Genomic DNA, 16,581 nt, shown 5'->3' with positions numbered 1-16,581 from the left:
CTCAGTTCCATTTATATGAGGATGAGACATGACGTACGGGTCAGCCTATTACAGTCACACAGCTCGATCGTGATGCACCGAAGCCTGTTTAACAAGCAGCGGATCCACGCTAATCAGCCGTACACTGTGCTCCTTCCATCCAAATTAGCCTCTGATTCATTCAGATTTTCAATTCCATCAGCTCGACAACACCCTCCTCTGATCATACCTGAAGGTGCCTTGTCTCATCTCATCTGATGTATCTCCGCTCACCTGTTTCAACATGTCACCATATGTAATTCCATGTCCTTATTTCCGCTAATCTTTAACAGATTAGCGGAACTAAGGACATGGAATTACATAGGGTAACATGTTAAAACGTTACATTTTAACATGTTAAAGTTTAATTTAACGTGACCCAATTTGACCTGACCCCACACCATGTGTCTACGACCGAGGGCTCTCCTACCTGGTGGGCTCGTCGAAAAACATGACGGGGGGGTTGTTGACCAGCTCCAGGGCGATGGCCAGCCTCTTACACTGACCGCCCGACAGCGAGATGGTCCGGGTCTGGGCGCACTCCTGGAGACCCAGGGCGGTCAGGATCTCATCCACCTGGGTCACACACACACACACACACACACACACACACACACACACACATACACACACACACACACACACACACACAGACACACACGCATTCACGCACACACGCATTCACGCGCACACACACACACACACACACACACACACACACACACACACACACACACACACATTCACACACACACACACACACACACACACACACACACACACGCATTCAGGCACGCAGGCGCACGTATTCGTGCATGCACGCACAGGCATTCACGCCCGCATGCAGACATACACACACACACACATACATACAGGCACACGCATGCAAGCACATACGCAGAAACACACACACACACACACACACATGCATTCACGCACACACACACACACACACACACACACACACACACACACACACACACACACACACACATGCATTCACACATGCAGAAACCCACACACACACACACATTCATGCACGCACACACACACACACACACAAACATTCACGCACGCACACACAAATGGAGGCTTGTTAGGGTTTATTTACATACACAGTACCAACGATCGACAGGTATAAGCGTGACAGGGTGCGGAAGAAAGATGAAGGTTTAACCTACCAGTGCTTTCTTCACCTGCATGCTCTCATTCAGCTTCAGATTGGCCGACACCTGACAGAAAGGCATCTCTGTTATTTCACTGTAGGAATATCTCACATGGATGGAGGAAATCCTGACAATCATTTCATTTGGAAACCACAAAACAAAAAAATGCACACGTAATTCGTAATGTTCTTGTATTTCTTATGATATAATTCCCTGCCTGAAATGACTTCCCTGAGGTAAAAAAAAACAATCATGGGTTTTGATCGTATTAATAATAAATCATATGCATAAGATAGAGTTTTTCATTCAATTTTATATAAAACATAAACAATAAACCCTATCTTATGCATATGATCTATCAATTAATTATAAATCATGTGCATAAGATACAGTTTATCATTCTGTTTTATATAAAACATAAACAATAAACAGTGTCTGAAGCAGCTCACCATCATGGCTTCGCGGGTGGAGAGGTGGGGCAGCAGCATGTCGTCCTGCATGATGTAGCAGGACATCTTCCGGAAGGTCCTGAGGTCCCGGGGCCGCCCGTTCACCAGGATCTGACCCTTCATCCCCGTCTCCCTGGTAACAGATACACACACCCCTCAAAAACACGGACAGTGTTTCTAGCTTAGGCTTTAATTGTAACGTTACTTGTAGCTCGGTCTTACTCTTGCCCGTAGCCAGTCAGTATTTAACCTTTAGCTAGGCCTTAGCTGTAGCCCGTAGCCAGTCAGTATTTAACCTTTAGCTAGGCCTTAGCTGTAGCCCGTAGCCAGTCAGTATTTAACCTTTAGCTAGGCCTTAGCTGTAGCCTGTAGCCAGTCAGTTTTTAACCTTTAGCTAGGCCTTAGCTGTAGCCTGTAGCCAGTCAGTATTTAACCCTTAGCTAGGCCTTAGCTGTAGCCTTTAGCCAGTCAGTATTTAACCTTTAGCTAGGCCTTAGCTGTAGCCTGTAGCCAGTCAGTATTTAACCTTTAGCTAGGCCTTAGCTGTAGCCTGTAGCCAGTCAGCGTTTAACCTTTAGCTAGGCCTTAGCTGTAGCCTGTAGCCAGTCAGTGTTTAACCTTTAGCTAGGCCTTAGCTGTAGCCTGTAGCCAGTCAGTGTTTAACCTTTAGCTAGGCCTTAGCTGTAGCCTGTAGCCAGTCAGTATTTAACCTTTAGCTAGGCCTTAGCTGTAGCCTGTAGTCAGTCAGTATTTGACCTTTAGCTAGGCCTTAGCTGTAGCCTGTAGCCAGTCAGTATTTAACCTTTAGCTAGGCCTTAGCTGTAGCCTGTAGCCAGTCAGTATTTAACCTTTAGCTAGGCCTTAGCTGTAGCCTGTAGCCAGTCAGTATTTAACCTGTAGCTAGGCCTTAGCTGTAGTCTGTAGCCAGTCAGTATTTAACCTTTAGCTAGGCCTTAGCTGTAGCCTGTAGCCAGTCAGCATTTAACCTTTAGCTAGGCCTTAGCTGTAGCCTGTAGCCAGTCAGTATTTAACCTTTAGCTAGGCCTTAGCTGTAGCCTGTAGCCAGTCAGTGTTTAACCTTTAGCTAGGCCTTAGCTGTAGCCTGTAGCCAGTCAGTATTTAACCTTTAGCTAGGCCTTAGCTGTAGCCTGTAGTCAGTCAGTATTTAACCTTTAGCTAGGCCTTAGCTGTAGCCTGTAGCCAGTCAGTATTTAACCTTTAGCTAGGCCTTAGCTGTAGCCTGTAGCCAGTCAGTATTTAACCTTTAGCTAGGCCTTAGCTGTAGCCTGTAGCCAGTCAGTATTTAACCTTTAGCTAGGCCTTAGCTGTAGCCAGTCAGTATTTAACCTTTAGCTAGGCCTTAGCTGTAGCCTGTAGCCAGTCAGTATTTAACCTTTAGCTAGGCCTTAGCTGTAGCCTGTAGCCAGTCAGTATTTAACCTTTAGCTAGGCCTTAGCTGTAGCCTGTAGCCAGTCAGTATTTAACCTTTAGCTAGGCCTTAGCTGTAGCCTGTAGCCAGTCAGTATTTAACCTTTAGCTAGGCCTTAGCTGTAGCCTGTAGCCAGTCAGTATTTAACCTTTAGCTAGGCCTTAGCTGTAGCCTGTAGCCAGTCAGTATTTAACCTTTAGCTAGGCCTTAGCTGTAGCCTGTAGCCAGTCAGTATTTAACCTTTAGCTAGGCCTTAGCTGTAGCCTGTAGCCAGTCAGTATTTAACCTTTAGCTAGGCCTTAGCTGTAGCCAGTCAGTATTTAACCTTTAGCTAGGCCTTAGCTGTAGCCTGTAGCCAGTCAGTATTTAACCTTTAGCTAGGCCTTAGCTGTAGCCTGTAGCCAGTCAGTATTTAACCTTTAGCTAGGCCTTAGCTGTAGCCAGTCAGTTTGTTACCTGTAGCTAGGCCATAGCTGTAGCTTGTAGCCAGTCAGTATTTTATCTGTAGCTAGGCCTTAGCTGTAGCCTGTAGCCAGTCAATATTTACCTGTAGCTAGCTCTTAGCTGTAGCGTGTAGCCAGTCAGTATTTAGCCTTTAGCTAGGCCTTAGCTGTAGCGTGTAGCCAGTCAGTATTTAACCTTTAGCTAGGCCTCAGCTGTAGCCTGTAGCCAGTCATTATTTTACCTGTAGCTAGGCCTTAGCTGTCGCCTGTAGCCAGTCAATATGTTACCTGTAGCTAGGCCTTAGCTGTAGCGTGTAGCCAGTCAGCATTTAACCTTTAGCTAGGCCTTAGCTGTAGCCTGTAGCCAGTCAGTATTTTATCTGTAGCTAGGCCTTAGCTGTAGCCTGTAGACAGTCAGTATGTTACCTGTAGCTAGGCCTTAGCTGTAGCCTGTAGCCAGTCAGTATGTTACCTGTAGCTAGGCCTTAGCTGTAGCCTGTAGCCAGTCAATATGTTACCTATAGCTAGGCCTTAGCTGTAGCGTGTAGACAGTCGGTATGTTACCTGTAGCTAGGCCTTACCTCTGGCCAGTCAGTATGCTACCTGTAGTGTTAGCCTTACCTGTAGCCAGCTAATATGTTCATCAGAGTGGATTTCCCGGCCCCCGAGGGCCCCATGATGCCGATCAGCTCCTTGCTGTTGAACCGTCCAGACAGACACTTGAGCAGCGCTTTGTAACCTGGGAGAGAAGGAAGCTCCATCACTCCAACGAACGCCAAACGGAGATCTGCTTCAAAATAACCGTCACCCGTCCCTGCAGTTTTCATCTCAACAACCTCATCAACCCCAATAAACTGCTTATTCTCAAGAAAATAAATGAAATCAATGCAACATTTATTGTGCAATCAATGTCAACAGCATTGAATCATTCCGATTCAATCTTGTCCAGAAATTCCCGGCAAGAAGGTTAATCGATGACGGTTGTCTTGTCCAACTTAAACAAAAATAAGAGATCCAACAAAACGATTCTGTGGGCAATGTGGGCATTTGACTTCAGTTGCACCTTTTCTCCATTGACAAAAATGTTTGCTCCGTCTGGCACAGTGTAGAAAATCTTTTCAGTAACACCCCGAATACCCCTGACAGTTGGACGTCTGCTGCTCTAATAGTTTAAGTTAGCTTTGTGTGTGTGTGTTTGTGTGCGTGTGTGTGTGTGTGTATGGTGTGTCTGTAAGTGTTTCTCCATTTCCCTAGTCCATACTCTTCAAAATTGCCCATGGGGGGGGGACCTTGGCTTTCATCTGGGGGACGGTGTGTGTGTGTGTGTGTGTGTGTGTGTGTGTGTGTGTGTGTGTGTGTGTGTGTGTGTGTGTGTGTGTGTGTGTGTGTGTGTGTGTGTGTGTGTGAGTCTGTGCATGTGTGTGTAATTAAGTGTCCCAGCGGACATGACAGCGCTGAGCCACAGCGAGGCTGCAGTAGTATACGAGCCCCGTCCCAACGGCCTGTGGGCCTCCTGCCTGCTCGTCCATCAGTCATACCGGCCTCCTCTCACAACACATCACAGCGGCTCTCCTGTCAGCCCCGTGGCCGCCGGCCTTGACGTGCGCCGCATACAAACACATGTTGTCCTACACTATTGACCTCCCAGCATGCTAATCAGTGAACGGACACGCCGAACACAAACCCTTCAACGCGGGCGTGTCCGCGTGGAACGTACACACAGACACACACATACACACACACAATCGGATGCACGAAAGGAAGCGCACACACACGCATATGACACAAACCCCCCTATCCCCCACACACACACACACACTTTGATACACGCAAGCATGCGCACGCACGCATATGACACAAAAACACACACACACACACACACACACACTCGGATGCATGGAAGCACGCGCACACACATGCATGCATATGACACCCACACACACACACACACACACACACACACACACAATGACACTTGTATATGGGCAGCGATACATGCAGTGGCTGGTTTTATTAAGTGGAAGACCTTGCTGTTGCCGCTCGCAATATTGTGTCTTGGAATTGACTTTGAATCTCGCTAGAAAAACATGACTCTTCAATCACATGTTAAGTGGAAATGTTCACATGCAATTGATTTTCCACAGAACATTATCCTTAACCCATTACAAATGTATCAGCAAAGGTAGAGCAGCGCTGTGGGCGATGGCTCGAGAAAGGGGTTGTAGGTCCTCAGTGAATAACAACTACAAATGAAAAAGAATGAAAGACTTTCACACAGAAGCGCCAACGCATCAAAGCCATCGCAGTGGGAGTTGTAACCATATGCAGAAGTGTCCCAGATCACCTGCAGACAATCCATCCTCCTACACACACATGCTCTCTCTCTCTCTCTCTCTCTCTCTCTCTCTCTCTCTCTCTCTCTCTCTCTCGCTCTCTCTCTCTCTCTCTCTCTCTCTCCCTCTCTCTCTCTCTGGGCCAGCGCGGGGTTGACATCCTAATGGCCTCTCCCCTGGGAGAGGAGGCAGTCTTCAGACAAAGGGAGCCCGTGGTGCCGTTGTGCCGGCATGGAGACGTCTTCCGCCCACCCTAGATGGAGCTAGAGGCCTGGAAATCTCTGCTCATATACGTCAGCATGAATCGCCTCGTTGAAGGGTTCATACCTGCCAGATATACCATCAGTGACCCAGCCCTCCTCCCTTCTCCTCCTCCTCCTCCTCATAATGTTCTCCTCTAGAGTGTTGTTTTATGGGACGCGATGAGATCTCAGCCAGCCTCCCCCCTGCCCCCCCGACGTCCCCTCTGCCCTGCCCATCTCTGCCCATCCGGACATACACCCCCTCCAAAATAAGCCCAGTGTGGAGCCGTCCTTGTGACTCACAACCCCAGCGAGGAGCCTACCGCGTGACTCACTAAGTGTTCGCTTAGTTGTGACATCATCGCAGTGTTCCCAGGTTATTGTGGTGCGTGTAGCATCACACGCCCAACCCCCCCCCCTCTCTCCTCTTCATTTTATCTGATTGTTTTTCACACAATCCAGAACACCTAACCGCTTAATGTTCTAGCGTGTCATTTGTCTCAGACTGAAACTGCATGAAATCTGTTTTACAGCTTTGAGGACCGACTGAGGACAGACTGAAGGAGGGCTGTGAAACGCTGTCAGCCTGAAGACCGCCAGCATTAAGACCCACAGCTGAAGGTGACCTTGACCCAGCCTTCTCCCCCTCCTCAGATTCCAATTCATTCTTTATTGTCCTCCATAATGATTTCTGGGACCACATCACTGGTACACACATAGACAACGTCAAAGACAATATCACACGAAAAAACGCAAGCATACACACACGCATGCATATGCAAACCCACTCGCGCACATACACACACAACACATAACCAACATTACATGCACACACATTAAGACGCTTTAAAGTGAAGGGGGGACCTCACTAACCACCACCATTACATACAGATAACCTACACTACCTCACACAATATCATACACACACACACACACACACACACACACACACACACACACACACACACACACACACACACACACACACAAAGCACTTAACCAACAGAGAGTTGGTTGAATGAAGGCTATGGTTACCCTAAGACTAACTGCTGTCAAAAGATATATGAATGCAGAATCTGTAGGCAACAGGAGAAGATTACGGTGTTTAAAGCATTGTTTGAAGTCTGCTGGACGCACGTAAACAGTCTGTGTGGAGAGCAAAGAATATAGTAAATCAATGACTGGCGCACAGACGTGTTTGCCGGAATAACTGTTCTCTGTTATCCGGCTACACCAACACCCTACAAATATTTCAGTTTTTTTCTTCGGTAGCCCTCTCACCAACTCTAATCATGACCTATGGATTGCAGATCTTGGTATACAGGCCCTCTTATGAATAATCCTGCACCAGCAATACCTATTCTAAATAAACAATCTGCAAGTAAACCTTTGCACATCTCAGAGAAGACCAGCTTTGTGCTTAAGAGCGTGCTCAACGGAGGAACAACAGGGATTGATTTTGCAATGAGAAGACAGAGGAAGACAAAGCTTCGATAGACGTAGAAGAAGAGGCTGCGATATCGACCGAGAGCAGAGAAATCTCCTGTTATTCCTCTCCGCTGTCCCGGTCATCACTCTGTTGACTGTTCACGTGCTGTGTCGGCCCCAATTGACGCTACATACTCGGGTTTCACACAGAAGAATAAAAAAAAATCCATCCCTGTCTCTGTATGCATATGGGACGCTGAGAACAAATAGAGAGGGGGTGCACAATGTAGCGGGTTATGTATCCTACGTCAGGAGGACAGCTTGTGTGAAAGATGTAAACAAGTTCCCTCGTTCACACCCAGTTCAGTGGGTGGGTATAAGATATGCCCTTATAACCCATCTGGTGGCTATTATTCATCCAATGTGTCCCACTGCACCACCACCGCGGGTGCATACGATCGTACCTTGGGGATGTATAGACCAAATCATGCAAATCATGCCTCCATGCAAAGATCTGGGAAGATCCACGTGGCCACTCCTAGAGGAGGAGCCGTAGAGCACGCGGAGACAGGCTGACCGCCCAGACGCCTCAGCAACACGTTGGTCGACGCGAAGGTCCCGCAGGCAAGAAGAAGGGCAAATAAAGCAGGTCCACCTGACTGAGGTGTGAAAGCCGAGGTGCGCGGTGCTCTAGGAAGTGTTCACTAGCAGGTGACTGGGGCTCGACCAGAGATAAGTAGGCCGCACGTCTCCTCCTCTAATACGTGCGGTGAGAATATATACCATTCATAATTAATGCACAGATCAATCACTGCCATTTCCTTCTACCAAAGCCGGACGTTGGTTCGATTGAGCAGGGCTGGGACGGCGGTGGGGTGGGAAGGGTGTGTGTGGGGGGGGGGGGGACGCCCGTCGGACAGCAGGAGTGAATTATTTACCACATCTAAAATCTGCTGAGCACAGCACATCTGCAAACACAACTTGATACAGTACAGCAATTTGAGTTTATGTGTGTGTTTGTGTGTGTGTGTGTGTGTTTGAGTGTGTGTGTGTGTGTGTGTGTGTGTGTGTGTGTGTGTGTGTGTGTGTGTGTGTGTGTGTGTGTGCGTGTGTGTGTGTGTGTGTGTGTGTGTGTGTGTGTGTGTGTGTGTGTGAGTGAGTTAGTGTAGTATGTATTGCGTAGCAAGTGTCTCTGTGTAAGTTAATGTAGTGTGTAGGTGTGTGTTTGTGCATATGTCTGTCTGTGCATGTGTGTGTGCATGTTTCTGTGTGTGACTTAATGTTGTGTGTATTCTGCAATGTAAATGTTTGTGTGTGTGTGTGTGTGTGTGTGTGCATTTGTGTATGCGTGTATATTTGCATGTGTCTGTGTCTGAGGTATTGTATTGTGTAGGTGTGTGTGTTTTTGTGTATGTCTGTGTGTCTGTGTGTGTGTGTATGTGTGTGTGTGTGCGGGCATATGTCCATCATTAATTGGATAGACGGGGGAAAAAAACCTCTCTACTAAAGAGTTGCTTTTTTTAACACCTCTCAAAAATAGCTGATACTGATCAACACAGCCGGTGTTTTCTCATGCTTTAAACCAACGCTGTGTTTGTGTGTGTTTGTCTGTGTATGTGTCTATGGCGTGCGTGAGCACGTCTCTATTTTGTGTGTGGTTGTGTTTGTGTGTGTTTATGTGAGTGTGAATGCCTGCCTATGTTGTGTGTGTGAGCTCAGGTCTATCGTGTGTGTGTGTGTGTGTTTGTGTGTGTGTGTGCGTTTGTCCCTTGTATGTGTGTATGTGTGGGCATGTGTTTGTGCGTTTGTACACGCGAGTGTACGCACGTGAGTCTGTCTGTGTGTGTGTGTGTGAATGAGCGAGTCCGGCGTGCAGTACCTCTCCTCCGCCAGCAGGGGCCCTCCCGGATGGTGTAGGACAGCTCGGTGAACTCCAGGTCCACGGCGGAGCGCTGGGGCAGGTGGGAGAAGCGCTGGGCGTCGGTGATGTGGTTCTCCACCTTCTTCAGGTGGACCAGCAGGGCGGCCTCGGGCGGGGCCCCCCCGGGGACCTTGGTCTCCTCCATGGGGATGCTGACTGGCCCCGGGTCCAGGGCTTTCTCCGCCATGCTGAAAGCCTGCCGGGGGGGGGGGGAAGAGACCCACTGTGTGATTTATACACTTATTCAGCTGAACTGAAATATTATTTTCTTTGAATATGTTCTTTCGGTGATGTCATGGAAAACTCTGGACGTTGGTTCGGTCTAACTGTGGTTCTAAAATCGATGCATAACCGTGTGGTGTTATTGACCCACAGTATACGCTTTAGATTCTTACCAGCCGGTTCGGCCTTGGTAGCCTGGGTTTACCAGTTGACTTTGGAGTGGAGACTCTGTACCACCGTAGTGTGAGTTCTGTCTTTCTATCCTTCTTTCTCTCTGACTCTTGTGTCCGTCCATCTGTCTCTCGTCTTACGTGTTTGTACCAACGTAGAGTCTGTTTGTTGTCTACATTCATGAATTCTGTCTTTATTTATAAGAGCTTTATTGACATGGAAAATAAACATGGACACTGCAAAAGCAGTTAAAAATGTAAGCAAAGGAAAAGGATAAAGCAACAAGAACTATAAAAAGTCCCAAACAAAGGGGAAACCTAAATCTTCTGCTCTACTCTTCGTCTTCCAGTAAAGTGGGATGTGGTCGACGAAGCAGGTGTTATAATCAAACTCAAATTAAGTCAGTTGGTTTATAGAAGGTGGCAAAACGCTCAAAAGCCGGTAAGGCCATCTTGGAATGGGAGAAGAATAACTGTTGCTTTGGTGTGAATACACTAGGCGATGGTCTGAATGCTGTTCAGCTGATCGCAGACATCCTGTTAAGAGGTTGGGTGCACGGCATGATCGCATTACACACACCGCTATGAACTGGCTTCTGGAGAGGGGATGTGTGTGTGTGTGTGTGTGTGTGTGTGTGTGTGTGTGTGTGTGTGTGTGTGTGTGTGTGTGTGTGTGTGTGTGTGTGTGTGTGTGTGTGTGTGTGTGTGTGTGCGTGCGTGCGTGTGTGTGTGGAGAACTGGGCTACTCTGGTTTCCCTAGCCCAATCGTCTTGGCGATCGCGAAGGAACACATCAAACGATAGAGCCTGCTGAGGTAATGTAGGCTATGGCGTATAAACGTCCGGTAATGCGTGGTGATGGATGACTCCATTTAACTCAATTGAGACTGCTCAAACGCGCTGTTCAACTCAAACACTGTGCAGTGTACCAATGCTGAACCAATGAGCTGGTAAAAGTATGCAGTTTCATATTGATTGTGTTAAATGAACAAACAATAACATTAGTATCTATGCATCCGAGTCGAGGGGATTGAGAAAGGACAATACAAACTTTGTCATAATGCTGATAGTCTCAGCTAATATTGACTCATTGGAAAGAATATAGGCTGAATAAATACACAGGACATTCCTCTCCAGTATAATATTTGGATTATATATGTTTGTTCAGGGTACTTAGTGTCGCAACTGAGTATAAGCGCATGTCAACGTCTAGAAAGAATTAGGCTGATAACACGTGTAATAATTAGCTTTCACAGTTGGCAGTAGAACAACATGTTACTTAATGAACTCTTTGGAAGGGTGGTCTTAATTTGGTGTCTTCATGACTGAGTTAACCTTTACCAACCATTGATCATCCTCCATGAAGCTTTGAATCTAACTGCTATAATTCCCCTCTATATGTAAGTTAATGTGAATGCAATGCCTTACGCTGCAACATATTTTGCACCACATTTTATGAATACACATGAACATTAAAATTATGCAAGTATGGCATTATAGTTCCAAAATTGCAACTGGAATGATATGTTTGTGGTGGTCCAACATAAAAGGTCTAATTAAATCAAGAAACACTTCAATATTCCACTTCAGCACCAGTTTCCAGATATGTCCTGGTCCCTTCTCACTGTTTACAATTAGCCACATTACACAGGGAACGGGACGTGATGAAATCATTTCATTAACCGTCATGGAGCTACAGTCACTGAGTCAATGATTAAGAGTGTGGAACTGTCACTAATTGAAGTAGCACATCGTGGTGGCTTTTGTTTTTGGTCGGCTCCAACATACTCAGGCTTACTTTCCAGCATGTAATAATAAAAGCAGTTTCATATGAAGAACATGAATAAAGACCGATTTGTCATTTATGGGTTATTTTGCATGATCACAGAGCGGGGTCTGGTCACCGCTGGCAACAGTGCAACGGGTTTGAACCTTAAACTACGGTTTGAACCCACCACTGTTGACATTTCACAACCGGTGCCGAACTGGAATGTGGGGCTGCGACGCATGGCCAACGTGAACCCTTTGCTTCAACTTAAAGGCAAAGAAACACAACTGTGTAAACTTTACTACAAGCATTCAACGCACTCGTTTATCTTCCAAACACAGCACTTCGTTACACTCAAACAAGTCCGATGGCCCCGCTGCAGTGCTGAAAAATCCCTTGTGCTGTAAATGCAGGACCATGATTCACAGTGTCGTGTATTGATTCTCCACCGGCCCTTTGTAAATATCCACTATAGCCCGGCCTGGTGTCTATACATAAAAGTATGCAGCCCGGCCCAGTGGGAACACTGACAGACGGTAATGGCCTCCCACTTAGATGAAGGGTGATAGGTTCTCGTGCCATGATCTCTCCCCTCGCAAGGACATGATGATCCTGGTGATGTTGGTGGGGGGTATTTACTTTGTTGTTTAAATGCACAAAGGCCTCTGAAGCCCCATGTTAGAAGGTAGTGTTCGGCTCATGCTAACAGCAAGATGGTCATTAATGAAGGACAGGACACCCTCAGAGTCTCCTCAGAATTCTATAGAGGCCGGTTTGAGGAGGGCCGGTGTGAGAAGAGCAAATCGAGGGAATGTAAGAACCGTAATAATCGATAGACACATGTTAAAAAAAATGAATCCAAGAAGTCACACACAGAGACCCACACGCGTGAGCGCATGCACACCAACACACACACACGCATGCACGTACGTACACACACACACACACACACACACACACACACACACACACACACACACACACACACACACACACACACACACACACACACACACACACACACACACACACACACACACACACACACACACACACACACACACACACACATTTTATTCACATCGACATAAGCAGAACATGTAACGTACTTTTTGGTGTGTGTTGAAACGGTGGCCCAGACCCTCGCGGATTCTTTGTCCCTTATGTATAATAGCAACAGTGCTCAGTTGATCAGTGGAGATCAAATAACAGATTCCATCCACGTCTGAAGGTCCCGGGAGAGTCAAGTGGCAGCTCAAAGATGGACAAATGAACAATTCAAAACGAGTGTGAGCCGGCGACACACGGTGTTCCGTTCAGCAGGAGTCCCTCGGGGCGCGGTGCATCATACCGCACATCCAATAATACGGCAACTCCTGCTATTAAAATCATGTCCGGCGATAACTATGACAGCATCTTTGAGAATAGCGAAGGAAACAGCGCCGCGCAGCTACGTAGGCTATGTCTCATGTGTAGGTGCTCGAATCACTCTCCTCTCTGGTTAAACCATCCTGAACATCCATAGAGTTGATGTCTCTCTCTCCCTTCTCTCCCTCTCCCTCTCTCTCTCTTTCTCTCTCTCTCTCTTTTTTTCTCAAGCGTCTTTCCCTTTTGTAAAATGTCGATTCCAATCTCGAGTCCGTCTAAATGGGGGAAAGAGAAAGCCCCAGTGGTGCAGCAGCAGCAGAAGCTCAATGGCAGGCGCCGTTATCTCGCCGGTCAGTGCATCAGTGGCACGCGCGGCGGTTTGGGATGCAGGGCGTTGCTGATGCTGACAGTCTGCGCGAGGAGAAAGTCCGCACTCCCATCTCCCGGAGCTCGTGATATGGATGCTCACATGCAGACTTGTTGTTGTTGTTGTTTTGTCAAAACGGGACAGACATTTTCCATCTTCCCACTATTATTAATATTTTCCTATTAACATGATAGCCTGTTATACCTCATGCCTTACAACGAAGTATTGAGGAGGTGTTATCACCTCAGGTTTACAGTTTGTAATACAATGGAAATATATCTAAATCAGATAAGAAAAGTATATTTTAACTGGGGGTGGATATATTTAAATGAACCTTAACCCTACTGCACAACTCTCTCATGGATATCATTTCGGTTCGGCTGTTGACGTATCGTGGTGAGCTCACGTCATCCCATGTACAACACTTTTATAAACATGCAGGCAGTGTGTCCTTATTGTGTCACTATGTTAATCCGGCCAGGGGTTTGATCGTCTCAGATGTAAACATTGATCAGTGAATTGGAGCGCGCGGTCTCTTTAAAGACCGCACCTGCGCAACGAGCCGCTGCTGCTGATGCTGCAGTGGCTGGGTTATTTTCGGTAAAACAACCGAGGGGTTACTTTCGTTCAGACATACTGGGCCTCCGTGCAATCACAACGCCGCGACCTCCATTCAGACTTCTTATAATCAGGATTTAAAAATAGGTGTGTCCCTGGAATCCGAGAAAGGCTGCGCGACTTTGCGCAACCCCATTTAAGGAATATTTAAATGCATGATAGGAGGGCTACATTAATGATAATTGTTTACTAACGCAGGGTTGTGTCGAGTGTGGACAGGAAACGTGGTGGAGACGTGTATGATCTGCTCTTCCTTCTACCAATAACTGAGCACTCACTGTAAGCTAGGCGGTGAAATGTCTGTCTATCCTCATTGAAAAGTGTCAATTCTCCCATATGTTCTGCTTATGCATTTGAAAAAGAAAAACGTAATAATTAATCAAACACTGAAAAATCGGCAAAACAATTGATATGTTTATATTTTGAATGCCTCATCAATGTCCCCTTTTACATATTGACCCAACATTGAAGGCTTTATTTGTCTCGGAATGAACATGGCTGCGGTAACCATGGCAATGTGGGGATTGGAATGTTAACCCCAGACCAGGGAGGTGTTCCGAGGAGCTCCAGCAGTGTGCGGAGCGGCTCCAATAGACTAAGACTAGAGCGGCCCTCTGCAGTATCCCAACACAAACCAGTACACTACCTACAGGATGGACCTCAGACTGGCCACTGCTGTGCTTCCCCTGGGCCTTCTGCTGCTCATCATCACACCGGGCACTTCAGCAGGTGAAATGATCAATTTATACTATTTTACATTGGATATCCTTTTATGCATCTAGCATTACTCAAATCACACTACTTTAACTGTCGACATCATTGTGTGTGTGTGTGTGTGTGTGTGTGTGTGTGTGTGTGTGTGTGTGTGTGTGTGTGTGTGTGTGTGTGTGTGAGAGCGTGTGGGGTGTTTTGACTCCCAGCCTAAAGGATCTGTGTTTGAACCAGAATGTCTGCAGCCTAAGCTGTAGGCATCCTCGTGAGATGCTTTTGTTGCTTTGGATAACAGCGTCCTCTAAACGACAGACTGGGCAGCCATAGGCAATGTGTACGGTGTATGACAGTGTCTTTAATGATGGATCCCGTGTCCATGGGTTGGCATTCAGGGCCGGTGGGGGGGACGGTTCCTATCAGGGTGTCGGTGGAGGGCCGCGGGCTGTCCAGCGAGGCTACGGGCTCCTACTCTGGCTCTGTGGTGGAGGGAGGGGTTCTGCTGGGGGCCCTCAAGAGACTGCAGCAGACGGATCCATCCTTTAGGTAAGATCACACACCACCACTGTGCAACAAAATGCACTTCATTCATCCGCACAGCCCTCCTGGGGGAGGGAAGAATAGTCTGGTGGTTAGAGCGTCTGACTCACCGACGATGAAAGGTCGCGGGTCCGATCCCCTGTGTCTGCAACCTAACCTGTGAAGCAAGACGCCTAACCTCATACCTGCTCCTTAACGACAGATACCTGAATCTGGAGCAGGGTGCTTCGGATAAGCGTCTGCCGAATAAAAAGCAGGCGGTCACAGGTCCGCCATTTTCCCCCAGAGCAACACAGTATGGCTGCTCTATCTTTTAATATTTCACACGTGCCTCGCTGAACGATTAACGCCGTGTCCCGTCAGGTTCACGCTGAAGGAGGACCCCGACCACGGCCTGTTCCTGGAGAGTGTCAACGGAGTGGCGGGCAGCGGGCAGGCCCAGTCCTACTGGGAGCTGCTGTCGGCGAGCGCGCCAGGGGACCCCGCCCGGCTGGATGCGGGTGAGTACCAGCGGAGCTACAGGCAGGATCGCCGTAGCGATGGGGCCCTCCCCACGGCGGGCACGCGTCGGAGCAGGTCTGGATGAGCCGCTGGTAGCATCCTCAGAAGACTTCCTTACATAACAGGGAGCGGGGGGGGGAGGCCTAATGATGGGAGCGTTACCGCGAGCGCCGTTACACCGGGCGGCGCACTGAGGACGTCCGTTGGTATACGACAGTTAGTTCCGACCGGGTGATTTGATTCGATGGTTTAAGAGGCATTTCATGTGTGCTGCTATGCCAGCACTGGGACTTTAATGTATACATGTATTACCCTGCTTGATAGGTGTTATAATAACATTAATTAGCCGACATTAATGATTGTAGGTAAGCTGTTGACTCATCTGAATCACACATGATGCCACCAAAGCGACTGTCAACAGACTCTGATTTGGTTGCACAGTAAGTGGAATATACAGATACAATATATATATATATATATATATATATATATATATATATATATATATATATATATATATATATATATATATATATAGACTATACAGGTACGTGATACAAAGCAGCTGGCTAGCGGTAACGCGTAGACTTAGACAAGGTAGAAAGCTAGAGTGCAGGAACATCTTGGTGTGTTCCTTGGCAACAGTCCTGTCCCAGTCAAGTTGTGGAACCATTTGTGAGGGCAGAGCCAAATAAATGATTGAATAAAAAAAATAAAAAATAAACCAATCATAATCGGTTTGATGCATACAACAGTTCACTAATAAAGGACACTTGTTTAACTGTTGTATAAAAGCAATATCACACATGGGGTGTTGCTGTATATCAATATGAGAATATCAATACGACTGGGATTCGGTCATCATAGCTATGAGGCTGCAGGCCAACTGCC

General features: G+C 47.2%; 1 protein-coding gene across 2 annotated transcripts in view; it reads right to left on the bottom strand.

The window, feature by feature from the left end:
• Window positions 1–13,402, bottom strand: part of abcg4a (ATP-binding cassette, sub-family G (WHITE), member 4a) — a 23,121-nt gene extending 9,719 nt beyond the window's left edge. The window contains exons 1-6 of one of the 2 annotated variants that reach the window (XM_030359957.1): window positions 12,698–13,402; window positions 9,388–9,625; window positions 4,127–4,244; window positions 1,634–1,766; window positions 1,200–1,250; window positions 449–594 (exon numbers count right to left, since the gene is read on the bottom strand). In XM_030359957.1, the coding sequence (XP_030215817.1) occupies window positions 449–594; window positions 1,200–1,250; window positions 1,634–1,766; window positions 4,127–4,244; window positions 9,388–9,616 (677 nt within the window). In that variant the 5' untranslated portion in view covers window positions 9,617–9,625; window positions 12,698–13,402. Of the gene's footprint in view, window positions 1–448; window positions 595–1,199; window positions 1,251–1,633; window positions 1,767–4,126; window positions 4,245–9,387; window positions 9,652–12,697 lie in introns of those variants that run through there. The other variant, XM_030359956.1, reaches the window with a different exon arrangement.
• Between the last annotated feature and the right edge of the window lie 3,179 nt (window positions 13,403–16,581).

The sequence above is a fragment of the Gadus morhua genome, chromosome 7 (assembly GCF_902167405.1).
Source record: "Gadus morhua chromosome 7, gadMor3.0, whole genome shotgun sequence".
NCBI classification, from domain to species: domain Eukaryota; kingdom Metazoa; phylum Chordata; class Actinopteri; order Gadiformes; family Gadidae; genus Gadus; species Gadus morhua.
The sequence above is the reverse complement of the archived record's forward strand: the minus strand, read 5'-3'. Positions and strand labels throughout refer to the sequence as shown.